This window comes from Styela clava, chromosome 2 (genome assembly GCF_964204865.1).
Source record: "Styela clava chromosome 2, kaStyClav1.hap1.2, whole genome shotgun sequence".
In the NCBI taxonomy this organism is placed as follows: Eukaryota; Metazoa; Chordata; class Ascidiacea; order Stolidobranchia; family Styelidae; genus Styela; species Styela clava.
The window spans coordinates 11,017,753-11,031,729 of record NC_135251.1 but is presented as its reverse complement, the minus strand read 5'-3'; the positions used below and the strand labels follow the sequence as shown (position 1 = coordinate 11,031,729).

The following is a 13,977-nucleotide window of genomic DNA, read 5'->3' as shown; positions in this document are numbered from 1 at the left end:
TGCATTTTTTTTTATCATTTTCTTGATGCTGTATGTAAAATGTGTACTTTCCTCATGTGAAAAAAGAAAATACTGACAGACTGCTAAATCATGTCTGACAGGGCCTTCAAAGACTCTGATCATCTATATTAAATGACTCGTACTCAACGAATCACAATGGGTATTTTATTCAGTTGACACTCTCGACTGGACTTGCAACTCAGGGTTCATTTTTGTGCTGTGATTCCCAAACGGTGTGGCGCGCCCCACAAGGGCGGCCGCGACAATTTTTAGAAGGGGCGTGAAGCTACTTTAAAATAAAAATATTTGTTATATTTGGTCTTGCCCGCCTTATGTTGGATATTTACATGTCTTCATTATGTACTCATATTTTCAACGTGTTTTTGAATAAAACATGCTTTCGCCTTATTATCTGTTATTTGTAGCTTATCGTTAGCTAGTTATTTTTGAGGTGGAACGCGAGACTTGACAAATTTAACAGGCTTACACAATTTGAGAACCGCTGGTTTAGAGTATTCTTCCTAACACTGGAGTTTAGTAGTTAGAAATAACAATGGGGCAGGCTTAGTAAAGAAGTAATATCAAAACGAACTGTTATTAAAATGGTTTGAAACTTAAAGAAATATCAGGATATTGGCCGGGTCTTTGATGCAGCGATAAAGTACAAAACTGTCTGTATAACTTTCGTTTGTTTGCGAGATGCAAACATTTTTTTCACGGTAGCACTCTATGTACAATCAATATGATTCGTATAATACATTATTGACGGTTTCAGGAAGCTTCTTCGAAGTTGCAGTACCGTTGGTCCTGGATTCGATTGCGAATGTTGTATTCGTGTATTCTGCCACTCTGTTAGTCGTGAATTCTGTCTCGTGAACACGATGGCTTCTGACAAACCTGTTGGGATCAATTACACCTTTAATATCGTAGGATAAATCAGCTACATTACAAAATATTTAATCAAGGCCGCCTTTATACGATATTCTGTAAGATTGTTTCACTACGGTATAATTCTTTTAACATTTGGTTGTTGGAGTTTTGCTAGCATTGTGGCGACCATAGTATACATCTTTCGTAACCATGTATTTGAGCATTGCACTCGGCAAAAATGCATATGACATTCGGTACTATAATTTTAACAACTGGTTTGAATACTGTTTTGCTATCATTGCGGTTGCCATTTTTGCGCTCAGCTGCATGCAGCGCCATGAATTGATATATACTATTTAGCTGGGATGTTGCAGTCCATGATAGCGGCGTTTTTTTCCAAAAACTCACGACTCTAGTACCAAACTCCGAGTTTGATAACAAAAATTTTGGCGCATGCAAACCTTCTCAAATACAATTTTAAGAACGCTTTTTAAGTTTTTTTTGAAAACATCTTTTCCCTATTGAAAGCCTGAACTTTCAACTTTTGACTGCGGAGAAATCAGAATTCCGACTACGACTCTGGAGGTTTGAAAATACGACTCTAGTAAGAAAATGCCAAACTCAGACTTCCCGGCCCTCGATACAAAAAGAAAAAATTACAATTAAATTTAAAATCAACTTCATACTTTTTGACAAAATGAACCACCTTTCCGACTGCACAATAGACATTTTCTCTCGCTTGAGGAGATATCCGTCAATACGCCACCCAATATTGGTCAAACGTTTAAGATAACCAATATTTCGAATTATTTCATTGTCCTACCGATACGCAGAGAGTAACTTCGCTCAAAGACGTTAGAGTTTAAAGAGTTAAATAAAATGTTAAAAACGCTTTTCAAGTTGTTTTTTTTCGAAAACTTCTTATCGCCCTTGAAAGTCTGAAATTCCAACTTTCGACTCGACTCTGGGGAGTTTGAAAATACAACTCAGACTTCACGGCGAAACGAGTAGTCATGCGCGGGTGTTAGGACAGTACCCGTACCAGTAATTACAGAATGCTTACTTATATATATACATACTTACTTGAAATATCCAAAGATTAAAATGATTCCTGCTAGTATTATCAGAATACTTAATACAATGATAACGATGACAAACGGAAAGAACTGCGTGGTTGAATTTTCCTCAAATTGTGCATCGTTAGTACCAGCAACACCAGTTCGAATTTTCCTCTTGTCTGTTATTGAAATATAAGAGAATGGATATATTTCAGGCCCTCATTATATAACGCTTATTTGTTACCTCCGATTAAGGTCCTGTTGTTGTGTATTGAAATTACATATATTTTATGTTTCCACTAGTGGTTTTCTATTGCATCATTTTCTAAAACCTCGTGTGACATTAGTAAATTGATACTCTGTTCTAAGTTCGCTTGCCAAGCGGCGTTATTGTTTGTTTTCATTAAACTGACGTTTCTATCAAATTGGATTCATGTGTAGTTCGTTAGTCAGTGTCAGGGACACAACTTCTGTACCGATGTTGTACCGATTGATATCTCATAAAATGTGACAAGCTACCAATTTTTGAAGCAACCGAATCTTCAAGTTCGGCTACCCAATTTATCAACCCTGTTGAGATGGTGGATTTTGACCAGGGTTGTGCAATCTGCAATGTCAAAAAAGCTAAATCTAACGATTTGACCCTGAACTATCGCAATGTTTTTTCTTTTGTTTACATTATGCGTTCAATTTTGTTGATATTTATAACATCATTGTATTATTTTTTATCGAATGCCCTTCTGAGGCTTTTGGTGCTTGCCAATCTGCAAAACTGCAAGGGAAGTTAACTATAAACAGAAATACAGTACAGCAAATAGGCATAGATAATCAAGAAGACACACTGAGCGATGACATTTATCCAACAACAACAGTCCATATCTTCGATATATTTTTCATCAAATTTACTTGGCTTCTACAGGACCCAGTATTTGACCCAAAATTTTACTCTTTTATTTTTTTTAAGTAATGAAAAACTCTTTTACTGACTATGAGAACCCATTATTCCGTGACGGCTGTTAGAATATTTTTTCAGCAAGCGCAGTTTTCTCAAGCAACCGGTAAGAATGCGCAGCGTATATTAGAGAATTTCTCTCTGCAGTGATCAAGAATATTGATACTCAATTACCTCGTTTGTAACTCAAAAAAAATTACTAAGAATGCGAAAATCATGACGCCATATCGCTTGCTTACAATATACCTGAAGTTATTGAGTTTCCAAACAAAGTAGTTGTTTGTTCATCAATAGTGAAAGAAGGCGAGAAAGTGATCGTTTTCAATTCGGTATCAATTCGTAACCTCGATGTAAATTTTCTGGTCGTCTGCGGCGTTGTTTTCACTGCTGACATAGTTCGCAATGTTGTCCTAGTCGATATAGACGTCGTTGGTGTTGTAGTTGTAGTTTTCCGACTGTGAATTGGCCTTAGACTGCTGAAGGGTTGAAATTCTGGAGGAGGTGTGTCAGGTAGACGGGATGCAGAATCCGGTGGTATTCTAATAGAGATTACTTGAAATAAAAACATCTATTTTAATTAAAATTGGAGAAAAAGCTTTGTATATATCCGCAAAATACTTGTTGGTGATAGGTATAGGGGACCATGCCTAACAAGAAGATTGAAATTTAGGGTTTTCCTAACATCTTATTGCCTCTCTACTTTCGGCTTCTTGAACAAAAGCTTAGAGCGATGGCGTGACGCATTGACAGAATACACGGTGACTCACTCTGGGCATAGTATACGAAGGAGTCTTTTTTCAGATCAGCTCGTCGTCGAAGGATAATTTATGTGGCCATTTTACACCAGTCTCGTAAATATGCTGCCTAATGTTAAAAACGTCCAAGAAATGGGAATGTTTTCTTATTGGAAATATGTAGTTTCCAATAAACGCAATACTTAGTATATACGATGTTATAATCTATTCACAATATATAACTTATATTATAGCTCTAATCAAATTTTCTCAATATAATCATAAATAATTATGACTCTGCAAAAATTTGACCCAGGTTCAACTATTCGAGAAACGTAATATTCTTCACCAACCTGTATTTTCACATTGTACGTACTTATACTTCATTTTAAATGACTTCGTAACATTTGTGAAAGCATTGAATTCTACATTAGTAGGCATTTCAGTTGCTTCATAAATTTTGCAAATGCCTAGATTCGGATTTCCATTTTGGCATTTCAATATTTGATTGCTTGGCTTATAGTAACGACAAGACTTTCCACAGGTTGCCTCTCCGTCTGAAACGTAAAGTTTACTTGTATATATAGTAATTTCAATTCCAGTTATTAATGCCAACGCTGAACTGCAAACCACGATTTGGATATGATTCCATAAACATCGAGAGAGAGAGAGCGAGAGAGAGGAAAGCCGCACATGGCAAACCAGTCGCTGTTGTCCGGTTGCCAGTCCTCGCCGGGTATTGAAATAGTAAACCAATTAATTGTTTCAGATGCTCCATATGATGTTATGGTTGTCATTGCATGAAGAAAACTAAGGAAATTTCTGAGATAAGTTCATTCGCCTCTCCGCACCGATTGAAACAGAGATTCAGATCTTTCAATCCTAAGTGAGAAATTTACACTTTTGTTCCAGAACACGCGGTAGAAAACTATTCTTCGGTTAACATTTCACTGGCTTTATCCGCATAATGCAAGACAAATGTACAAACAAAAATGTAGTCAAACCAGTTTTTGTAGTTTTGATTATGCTGAAAAGGCTAAACCTTCTAACTCGAAAAATTTGTATATTAAACCATTCCTAAAAGAAGTGCAGTATTATTCATATTTAATTTACGCTATTGTAATGACGATCTGCTCGGTCATTTCTGAGAAATTTACATTCTTAGGTGCAATGGCATAATGCTAAGAGCGCTTGCAGTTGTTCGAACTTTTTGGGGTTTTGCTAGCCAGCAAGAATAGCAATCATTCTAGGCGCTCGAATAAGTGATTTGTTATTGTCGAGATACCTTACTGAAGATGTAAGAAATTAACTGCTTTTAAATCTGAAAAATGGGCGTTCTACCTTTCCCACCAGGTAAAATGATATTTCCAGTACAATCCAAATTTGAATCTTCCATCGTAATTTCAATAATTTGCAACGTTAAGATGAAGCCGTTGTTGTAGTTCATGGGCAGCAGCCATGTGCAATAATCTGATTTGGAGGAGCCACTGTACGATATCTCTCCTTCTGTCCCTTCCAGCTGTTGTGGAGTTATTGAGTAACAATATTTTCCTCTCACACCTAAAAAATATATGCACCGTGATATCATTCCAACAAATTTACTTGAATTTAAAAATAATTAAAATTTGAAGTGTTTTTGTCAAAGAATTTAAATTTAAATTTTGAGACTTCAATAAATCAACAATATCAATTCCAGCATTGGGATATTTTGAACATCAGCGCCCAAGCCTACCATGCGTAATCATTATCAGCTTTGAGCAATCAACGCCATATTTATAAGTATCACACGATAGCAGACTTTGCTTAATTAGTCAACAGACATTCGAAACTATAGCTTAATTTAACAACAAGAAAATAAACGTAACGAACATTTGCAATTCTCACCTGAAGAATAAATGACCAGGAACAAAATCAATGTTGGTAAGCTCATATTTCTTAGAATTTAATAGGAAGTTTCCAAGAATAATGACCTATCTTCGTGTTGATGTCTTCAATTAAACCCAGTTTCGATAGCAAATTCCGGCAGTGTTTTTTTACTAATGCGTGGTTACGTGTAATTCAGATTGAGTATTTCGATATCTAGAATATAATACTAACTTTAAGTTCACGTCTTGGTGATATAGGAATAATACGTAACAAACCTACGTGGGCGCTGTATAAAAAAATGCAGAACTCTCGAAAGCGCCATTATTTGAAATCATTTTAACATCAGAGAATGATTAAGCCAGCGTTTCCCAATCGGTGAGGAATTTATCCTTATTTGGAAATTCTGTCATTCTTGGGGATGAATTGTGTGCTGTGGTACAACTACTACCATTCTTTATTACTCTATAATTATAACTACTATTAGGCTTATTTATACACACATGAACTACTTTAACTTCACAAAAGTACGATCTGCGTACAATACTTGCTAAGATTTTATTATAATTTAGGTAGTTATCATGTAAATTGAGGGATGAATAAGAAGTTCTAAAATTAGATAAATGAGCAATTTAACAAGAAAAGCTTAGTAACCACTGAATTAATCTTTCTCACCTAATTTAAATGTCTTTTACTAAATATTTTTAAAATTTACTTTAAATATATTGATAAATAAACATGTTTGTGAAGTTTTCGACTATTACTTCATCAAAAGATATAAATCTCCAAATGATATTAAAAGGATTTAGAATGATTTCAGATAAGCTCTAATTTTAAAATTTGAGTGAAATATGCAATTCAACGCAGATCAGGATTCGATTACTGAATGAGACTGAGTCACACATGCTTCTCGTCTAATATATGTTTCTTCCAAAAACTACCTGTTATTATTCTCATGAATTCTATCATCGCCTTTGTCTGGCTGTTTTGTTATTCTGTCTTTTATTGATGAATTTTAATTCGCTAACAAGATTTATACATAAATATAACTTTATCAAAATTGAATTCAGGATTTTGCCTTGTAATGTAGTTACATAGATCATAACATAGACCAAATAGAAGCAATTTGATTTTCATCTTTTTGTGGTATGAGGTTCGAATATACTATACACCAGTGGTTCCCAAACATTTTAGAGTTGGGACCCACTATTTATTACCACAGCTTATGGCGACCCATTTAACTTTTTATGACTTAACACAGAACACGGCAATGGCTAATCATCGCAAAACTACCGTGTTTTCTCGAAAATAAGACCTGGCCTGAAAATAAGATAATAATTTGAATTTTCAAAATGATTTTAATTAAACCCTACCCTTAAAAAAATTTTAAAATGTGTGGGAGAGAAAAGGTTCATTGGCCTGAGGTAAGGTGAAGATCACACCACTATTTAAGATTGTGTGATATCACAATTATGATATTTGTCACTTGATTTTTGTATAGGAAATACAAATAAAAACAATGGATGTCGGTTTTTATATAATGTTTAGTAAAATATCTTGTGATTTTCTACAATGTAATTTTATTTTTGATAAATGAACGCAAAAGACCTCTTCCAAAAAAAACATAGTGTTATTCTTCAAAAGAAAATAAATTTAAATCCTGTCTAAACTTCGGGGAAACACGATAAGAAGTGCTGTACAGTAGTAAATTTTTGTTCCTTTGAGAAGATCGAAAAAAGGAAACTTTCAAGGATTATAATTTAAATTCAATTTAATTTCTTTTGTTTTTTTGAAGATTTACGTATTCGAGTCGCCACCGATCCTAATAACCAGTATAATTAACCAAAGCTTTCTACATCTTTTCATGACCCACTAAGATTCATTTTGCGACCCACCAGTGGGTCGCGACCCATAGTTTGGGAACCGCTGCTATACACAGAGGAAAACTGAAATAGGTGACGCTGCTCGATAACCATCAGTGGTTTATCGTGTTTACCTTCACACTGAAATGCATTTTCTTTCTTAATTATGTTTATCTAATGTGTAATTTCGGCATGTGATAAAATAAACTACTGCCTAACTGAATATCATCCCCATCCTGTAGTATGGTTGTGACTACAATTGCACTAATAAACCATATGGGCTCGAATGCCTTAGCTTGCGTTTACCGATTATGTTATCAAATAAGTAAAGCCTAATATATCGTGACGTGACGAACAATCACAAAATGGCTGTCTGATACTTAGGAGAATATAATTTTTAAATGCGTTTATCGATTGCTTCTGAATATATATATACAGGGTAGCCCAAAAGTAGGTATACAGTTATTAACCTATTTTTTATGCTTTGAAGCTGCTTGCAGTTCACTTTATGTTACTTGTTAAGTACCACAAAAATTGCTTATTTTTTTAGATAATAAATCTAGTGTGAATTTCACATTAATTTTCTAGCTGCTTAGAAGGTAATACATTTTGTAAATCTTTATTTTATTTGAAGGTTAATGTCGAATAATTTAAATGAAGAGCAAAAAAATGGATACTGTATTAAAGAAATGAAGATGAATAAAATATGAAGCATTGAATGGTCACCACGCTCACCTGATCTGACACCAATGGATTTCTTTTTTTGGGGTGTTGTAAAGAATAAGGTGTATGAAAAGAATCCCAAAACAATAAATAAATTAAAAGGTTACATTCATGACGCATTCAGAGAAATAGATGAAGATTGAAATATGTCAGAGTGTTTTGGACAGGTGTGAAGATTGTTGCAAAGTTGGAGGAGGACATTTTGAGCACTTAGAGATTAAACAGATTGTCTACGATATAGCTAGCATTCTTGAACTTTAAAAGTGCCTAAATGAGAACTACAAACCTACTTTTGGACCTAAACCCTACTTTTGATAACTGTATACCTACTTTTGGGCCACCATATATAAATAGGACAAGTGCGCCAGTGATAGCAACAAAAATCCCAGATGGTTAAATTAAAGGCATAGCCGTGCGATGCATCAGATGGAGTAAATGTTCTGTGATGCAATGACGCTATAGCTATAATTTCGGTGTACACTCACGTTAGCGAATGCCCATACTTGTTTCGTACTTACAGTTTTCGTTATTTTCATTTTCAGATCACGTAATTCCGATGACTGATGAGATTAGAGTTTCGCTAATAATAACCGATTATTAAGTATGGCATGAACTATTGTTTCCGAATCAAATCAAATTCAACATCAACTACAAGTTTGCATTGACTGCCATTTCATTAGTATAGGCAACGAAACATTAGACATTTTAGAACAGGGGTGGGCAAGGTTTTTAAATCGCGGGCCAAAAATTTGGCCCACCTAGACTGGCGAGCCATGTAAGTGTGACGTAAAACGTTAGCTTTTATGAACAATATTACAAAAGCAAAAGTGGAAAAAAATTAGCATCGTGCCAAAACTAAATTTAATCGCAATCTCAACAAATTCCTTGAGCTATTTTTTAGCTAAAACATTGAAATTTGGTTTGGTTGTGGCAGAGTCAGGCGGACCAGATTGAATCACCAAACGAGCCGGATTTGGCCCTCGGGCCGTGGTTTACCCATGTCAATTTTTAGAAGTATGGAACAAAGGCATTGGACTCAGATCACCAGTGAATTTACTTGAATTTTATGTCATATATGTATTTTTTTAATAATAACGTAAGATGGCGTCAAGACCATTTTGTAGAGCGGAAATGATTCAGAAGAAGAACGTTTGCAGGGAGTTAGGTGTTGCGGGCCCATCTTGCTAGCCTTGTGAAAACGTGTTCACAGTTTTGAATACCCTGGGTGATAATCATGGACGAAAAGTAATCGCCGGTTTGTTACGGCTTTCTTCGACACCATATACATGCAGGTGTAACAAACAAAATTGATCAATGGAATGTTAACCGTGTAAACGCGTGAGAGGTAGTGGTTCGCCACAGAGCAAATCGTCCTCGTCGGATCCCCAGGACTCCGCGGGAGAAACCTAGGGGCTCCTTGAAATATTCTGATACTGATTTGACTGATTTTGACTGATCCGAGTCATTACATAAAGTAATTTTATTTACTTAAGAACATTAATCGATAAGGAGCAATATGTTTTTTGTGTGTTTATTCTTATAAATTAATTGTGGTAATAGTCAACCTCATCATGGGCTCCATAACACCCAAAGTTTGAGAACTGCTGATCTGGAGCATCAGGTGACAAGTGCTGAGAGTTATTGGAAGTTTGAGGAAAGAATCTAAGTTAAAAATTCATTTATTCTCAACAATTGGCTCAGAAATTTGATTGCTTCGTTTATGTACTCGTAGCCGTATCATCTTTTTTTTACATCGCCAAGCAACGAGCCAAGAACGACTTTACACCACGCAAGCCTTGTTTCTTTGAGATACTCCTAATTGCAGCAGCAACGTGTTATACTCACTCACGGGTGCTCCCGAAGTATTCGTACCAAGATGGCGCACAATCTGAACATAGTATGTGTACCAGGTGAGGGTTGTTCAGTTACCTTTAACCTTCCGACCGCTCTAATCCCTGACCATTTTATGGGTATTTTTAAACTTATTTTTTTTTGTCAACCATTAAGCCCTTAAGCTTCAATCATGGCTTTTTGAAAGCGTCTGCTAGAGTTCTATTCAGCAATATATCTTTAAAACACACTCCTCAAAAAAAAAATTTTGCAAAAAAATTTCAAAAATTTCTAAAAAAAAAATTGGACTTTGAGATATTCTGTGTACAGTAGAGGGTTAATAATTAATTCCTAATTAATTAGTTTTTTCTTCAACGTTTTCGTCAAGTTTTTCCTAACATAACAATACCGAAACGACTATTATAGCATAAATGGTTATTACTCTGAAATTCACAATTGTATTTACAGTATTGTCAAGTTCAAGGTCAAATTACCGATACTGATGACGTCACAGCTCTTATTATTACTGCACAGACCACCCCCAATGCAAAAAAATTAAATTTTTTCGACGGAAATGCGCGTAGAACGACGTAAACAATCTCATACGCGCATTCACGCGTTAAAATTACCATTAATTTTACGTTTTTTTTACATACAAAAAATCTCCATACCTCTGCCAACTATGGAGCAGTCGAAATCATATTTATCAAAACAACACAGCGCCAGGAATGATCAGGGATAGTTAGTATGACTGAAAATACATGCTAAAGCAATAATAAGTCGTTATAAAGGAGTATTTTCTGTCTGAGCTGAGTCGACATTTTCAGACGTCTGACAGGCGATTTTGAAATCCACGCTATTTATACGATTCGCACTTTGCGTCACGGCTGGAAGGTTTTATCGCTTCTCTCATATCAGGGCATTACGTCAATAAACAGCTAAGAGCGATATTAACAGTAGGTTACCATGTGCTAGACTTAATAGCGTTGAGAATCCCATATGGACTAACGAGCGGCGAGAGAGTTCGTCCATTCGAAATGTATTTAAAAACTGGTATTTCTGTAAAAATGTGCTTTTTGATTGGAAAATGTCAATTTTTGACCAACCTATATGGTACAACAAAAGTATTTCTTATGCCAGAAAACAATTTTTTATCAAATCTTGGTATGAACATGGTATAAAAGCAGTAAGACACTTATCAAATGCGGGTATTCTGTTTACTTATAGAGAGTTGACTGAAAAATATGACATGCAATATAGTGATGTAGAGTATGTAAATTATTATCGCATCACTGGAGTTTTACCTGACGATTGGTTATGCAATATTGGAAACTGTATTGATTTTAGTGTATTAAGTGACCCTGAAGAGAATTGAACTCATTTTATTTCTGAAACATTCGAATCAGAAAAAGTAAATAAAAGTATCTATGAAAGGTTGAACCTGATTAAATTTATATCCCCTGATAAATCAAGAAAAAAATGGGCAGATCTTATTATTTTAGAGAGTGATTTTAATTGGAATAAATTGTATATGGATATCTTTTATTGTACTATTGAAACCAAATTGCAATCTTTTCATGTAAAAATGTTCCATGGTGCCATAGTACTAAACGATAGATTGTACAAATTTAAACTTGTTCCATCAGAGTCATGTGAATTCTGTCATTCCAATGTTGAAACTATCAGCCACCTTTTCTATGATTGTATAGTTGTTCAACAGTTTTGGGAAACTCTAAACATGTGGATATACTCAAAAACAGAGATTAATTTTAACTTTTCGAAGAGAGACTGCATGTTGGGATATGTTTGTAATTTTTATAACAAATTGTGTAACTGTATACTTCTTGCTGCCCGGGTTTATCTATATCGTTGTAAGATACAGAAAAAGAAACCGCTTTTTAATGTTTTTACCTCATATCTGTATGAAGTGAGGGAAATTGAACGGATTATTGCATATAAAAATGGCAAAATAAAGAAACATGATCAAAAACGGAAAATTTTATGATGCAATTACTGATTATCTTATATGATGAATTGTGTATTGTTCATGATTAGTGATTAATAATGTTGTAGATGTACCGATCAACTATGTTTTATATATTAATAAATATATACAAAAAAAAAAAAGAAAAAAAAAGAGGGTTGTTCAGGTTGTGCGTCATCTTGGTATGAATATACCAAATATTCCGGAGCGCCCACTTACGCATGTAGTATGTATTTAACGCTGTAACAAACGCTCAAGGATTGTAAAACCCCACACAAGTGGAAATGACTCGTGATAATCATAACATGAATAATCGCGGAAAACAACAACTTTATGTCTGTAAATAAGGTTCTAGACCCAAAAAGACACTTGGTTACCGAACTATGTAAACCGTTCATATATGCGGCTAGTGCCTCAGTATCGCAAACCCCCATGATTTCGCAAATGTATGAATGGAGGAGTTCGATCATCCCCGCTTCAAAAACAATCAGTCTATATGTTGAAATTGAAAAATGTCGCAAATTATCATAAAAGATACTAGAGTTTAGTAACTAGACGGAACAGATTATTACAATATAAATTTGTTACCAATTTGCATATTTTGAACGCATTTGTAATAATTGTTTAAGTTTAAACAAATTGAAATAACACTATTTTGACATGATAATTCATACCGACCGTGGGCGACCTTCGCTTGAGATTGCATTTGCTAATAAACACAATAAGCCTTTTTTAGCAGAATACGCAAGTACGTACAGGATATAGGTTAAGATAAGTACCCGGCATGAAACCTTCAAGTCGTATAACGTGCGTAACACTGCCCGCGTTTGACAGCCAGCAGTTGTAGTATTGAAAGGCGAGAGACAATAAGGAAATAGGTCATATTACGTCTAGCTCAGTAAAAGCATTTGTTTTATTCAAAGACGAATAAATTAGCATTTCAGGCAAATCTAATTATTTCCTTGAAACCAGCGCGCAAAGCTAAGCTAGGTTAATTTTAAACTCAGTTCGTTTGCCGTTGGTCTCATACTGCTGTTGTCATTAGTCGGCTTGGTTAAATGTCTAGGATCAGGGTTGTTTATATTTTAAACTGCTAGTTATGTTATTCTGCAGTAGAAACTTAGAAGATTAGATTAAATTAGAAACTTAGCCTATTTAACTTTCAGATTTGAAAGGCCTTGCTTTGAGCAATTGTTCATTTGGTTGGTTTGAAGTATCACACCAACCTCTACTTATTGTCATCTCTGTTGCGAGGATCAGTATCTATAAAACTCACAGCACCTCAGTAGCGCTTTCTGATATCTATCAATAAAATTTTCATTTTCGGTTGAAGGGCCTTGATTTGAGAAAAGTGTTATGAATTGTTTTATTGAATGAGAAACGATAGTTATTAAGACTTAAACAAAATCGCAAGTTTTATACAACAACCTGGCGATGACCTATATCAGGGGTTTACAACCACAATACAGGAGGGCCCTATACAGATAACTGTTCGAAACCGCGGGCCGTAGATTTATTTAACATAGGTTTTTTAGCAGTTGCTTCACAAAAATTTTGGTTTCTGGCACCTTATGACATGTGTTGTTCGCTTCGCACAAACTAGTTGTTGCGGCATTGTGACGATAGGCATACAGTAGATAATAAATTGCACCCAGGTATAGACTTTGCTCAATACTTGCACGTTCCAGATTTAACTATATTAAAAACTCGTTTTGCGGGCCACACAATATCCCCTTGTGGATGGCATTCGGTACGCGAGCCGCAGGTTGTACACCCCTGACCTAGACAACGATAATAAAGTTTGCTTGAGCAAATTTATATATTTTATTCATAATTTATTTGTGAAGATTTTTACTTAAATTCGGAAGGTGTAAAATAATCAATATTACGCAGAGTGAAGCTCGTATTATTGAGCATTTTCGATGATTATTTATCCATATTGATTTGTGGTGCAATAAATTCGGCGTTGCGTTTCTAGAATTGCGTTTTATTATGGTCTCTAAAGTTTTAGGCTTAAGTGATAAGCTCATGTTGATCGTGATTAAATATATCCTTTCAAGTGGATTTGTTTTCTCTGGGTGAATTATTGCGTCTGTTCTGA

At 35.0% G+C, this 13,977-nt stretch overlaps 1 protein-coding gene across 1 annotated transcript; it reads right to left on the bottom strand.

Annotated features, from left to right (window-relative positions):
* On the bottom strand, positions 1 to 5,676 carry LOC120336143 (uncharacterized). Its single transcript, XM_039403751.2, has 6 exons — positions 5,499 to 5,676; positions 4,956 to 5,174; positions 3,968 to 4,171; positions 3,127 to 3,432; positions 1,954 to 2,107; positions 1 to 897 (listed from the first exon to the last, which is right to left on the bottom strand). Exons 1-6 carry the CDS (start codon positions 5,542 to 5,544, stop codon positions 738 to 740), a joined length of 1,089 nt encoding a protein of 362 aa, XP_039259685.2. The 5' UTR covers positions 5,545 to 5,676; the 3' UTR covers positions 1 to 737.
* Between the last annotated feature and the right edge of the window lie 8,301 nt (positions 5,677 to 13,977).

Bases quoted from the DNA above. Each gene is read 5' to 3' on its own strand.
- LOC120336143 (XM_039403751.2), bottom strand. From the start codon at position 5,544: ATGAGCTTACCAACATTGATTTTGTTCCTGGTCATTTATTCTTCAG. The intron at 2,108-3,126 runs GTATATTGTAAG...TTTCAATAACAG, and splicing joins TGGAAACTCAATAACTTCAG to ACAAGAGGAAAATTCGAACT. The intron at 898-1,953 runs GTAAGTATGTAT...TGATCCCAACAG, and splicing joins TTAATCTTTGGATATTTCAA to GTTTGTCAGAAGCCATCGTG.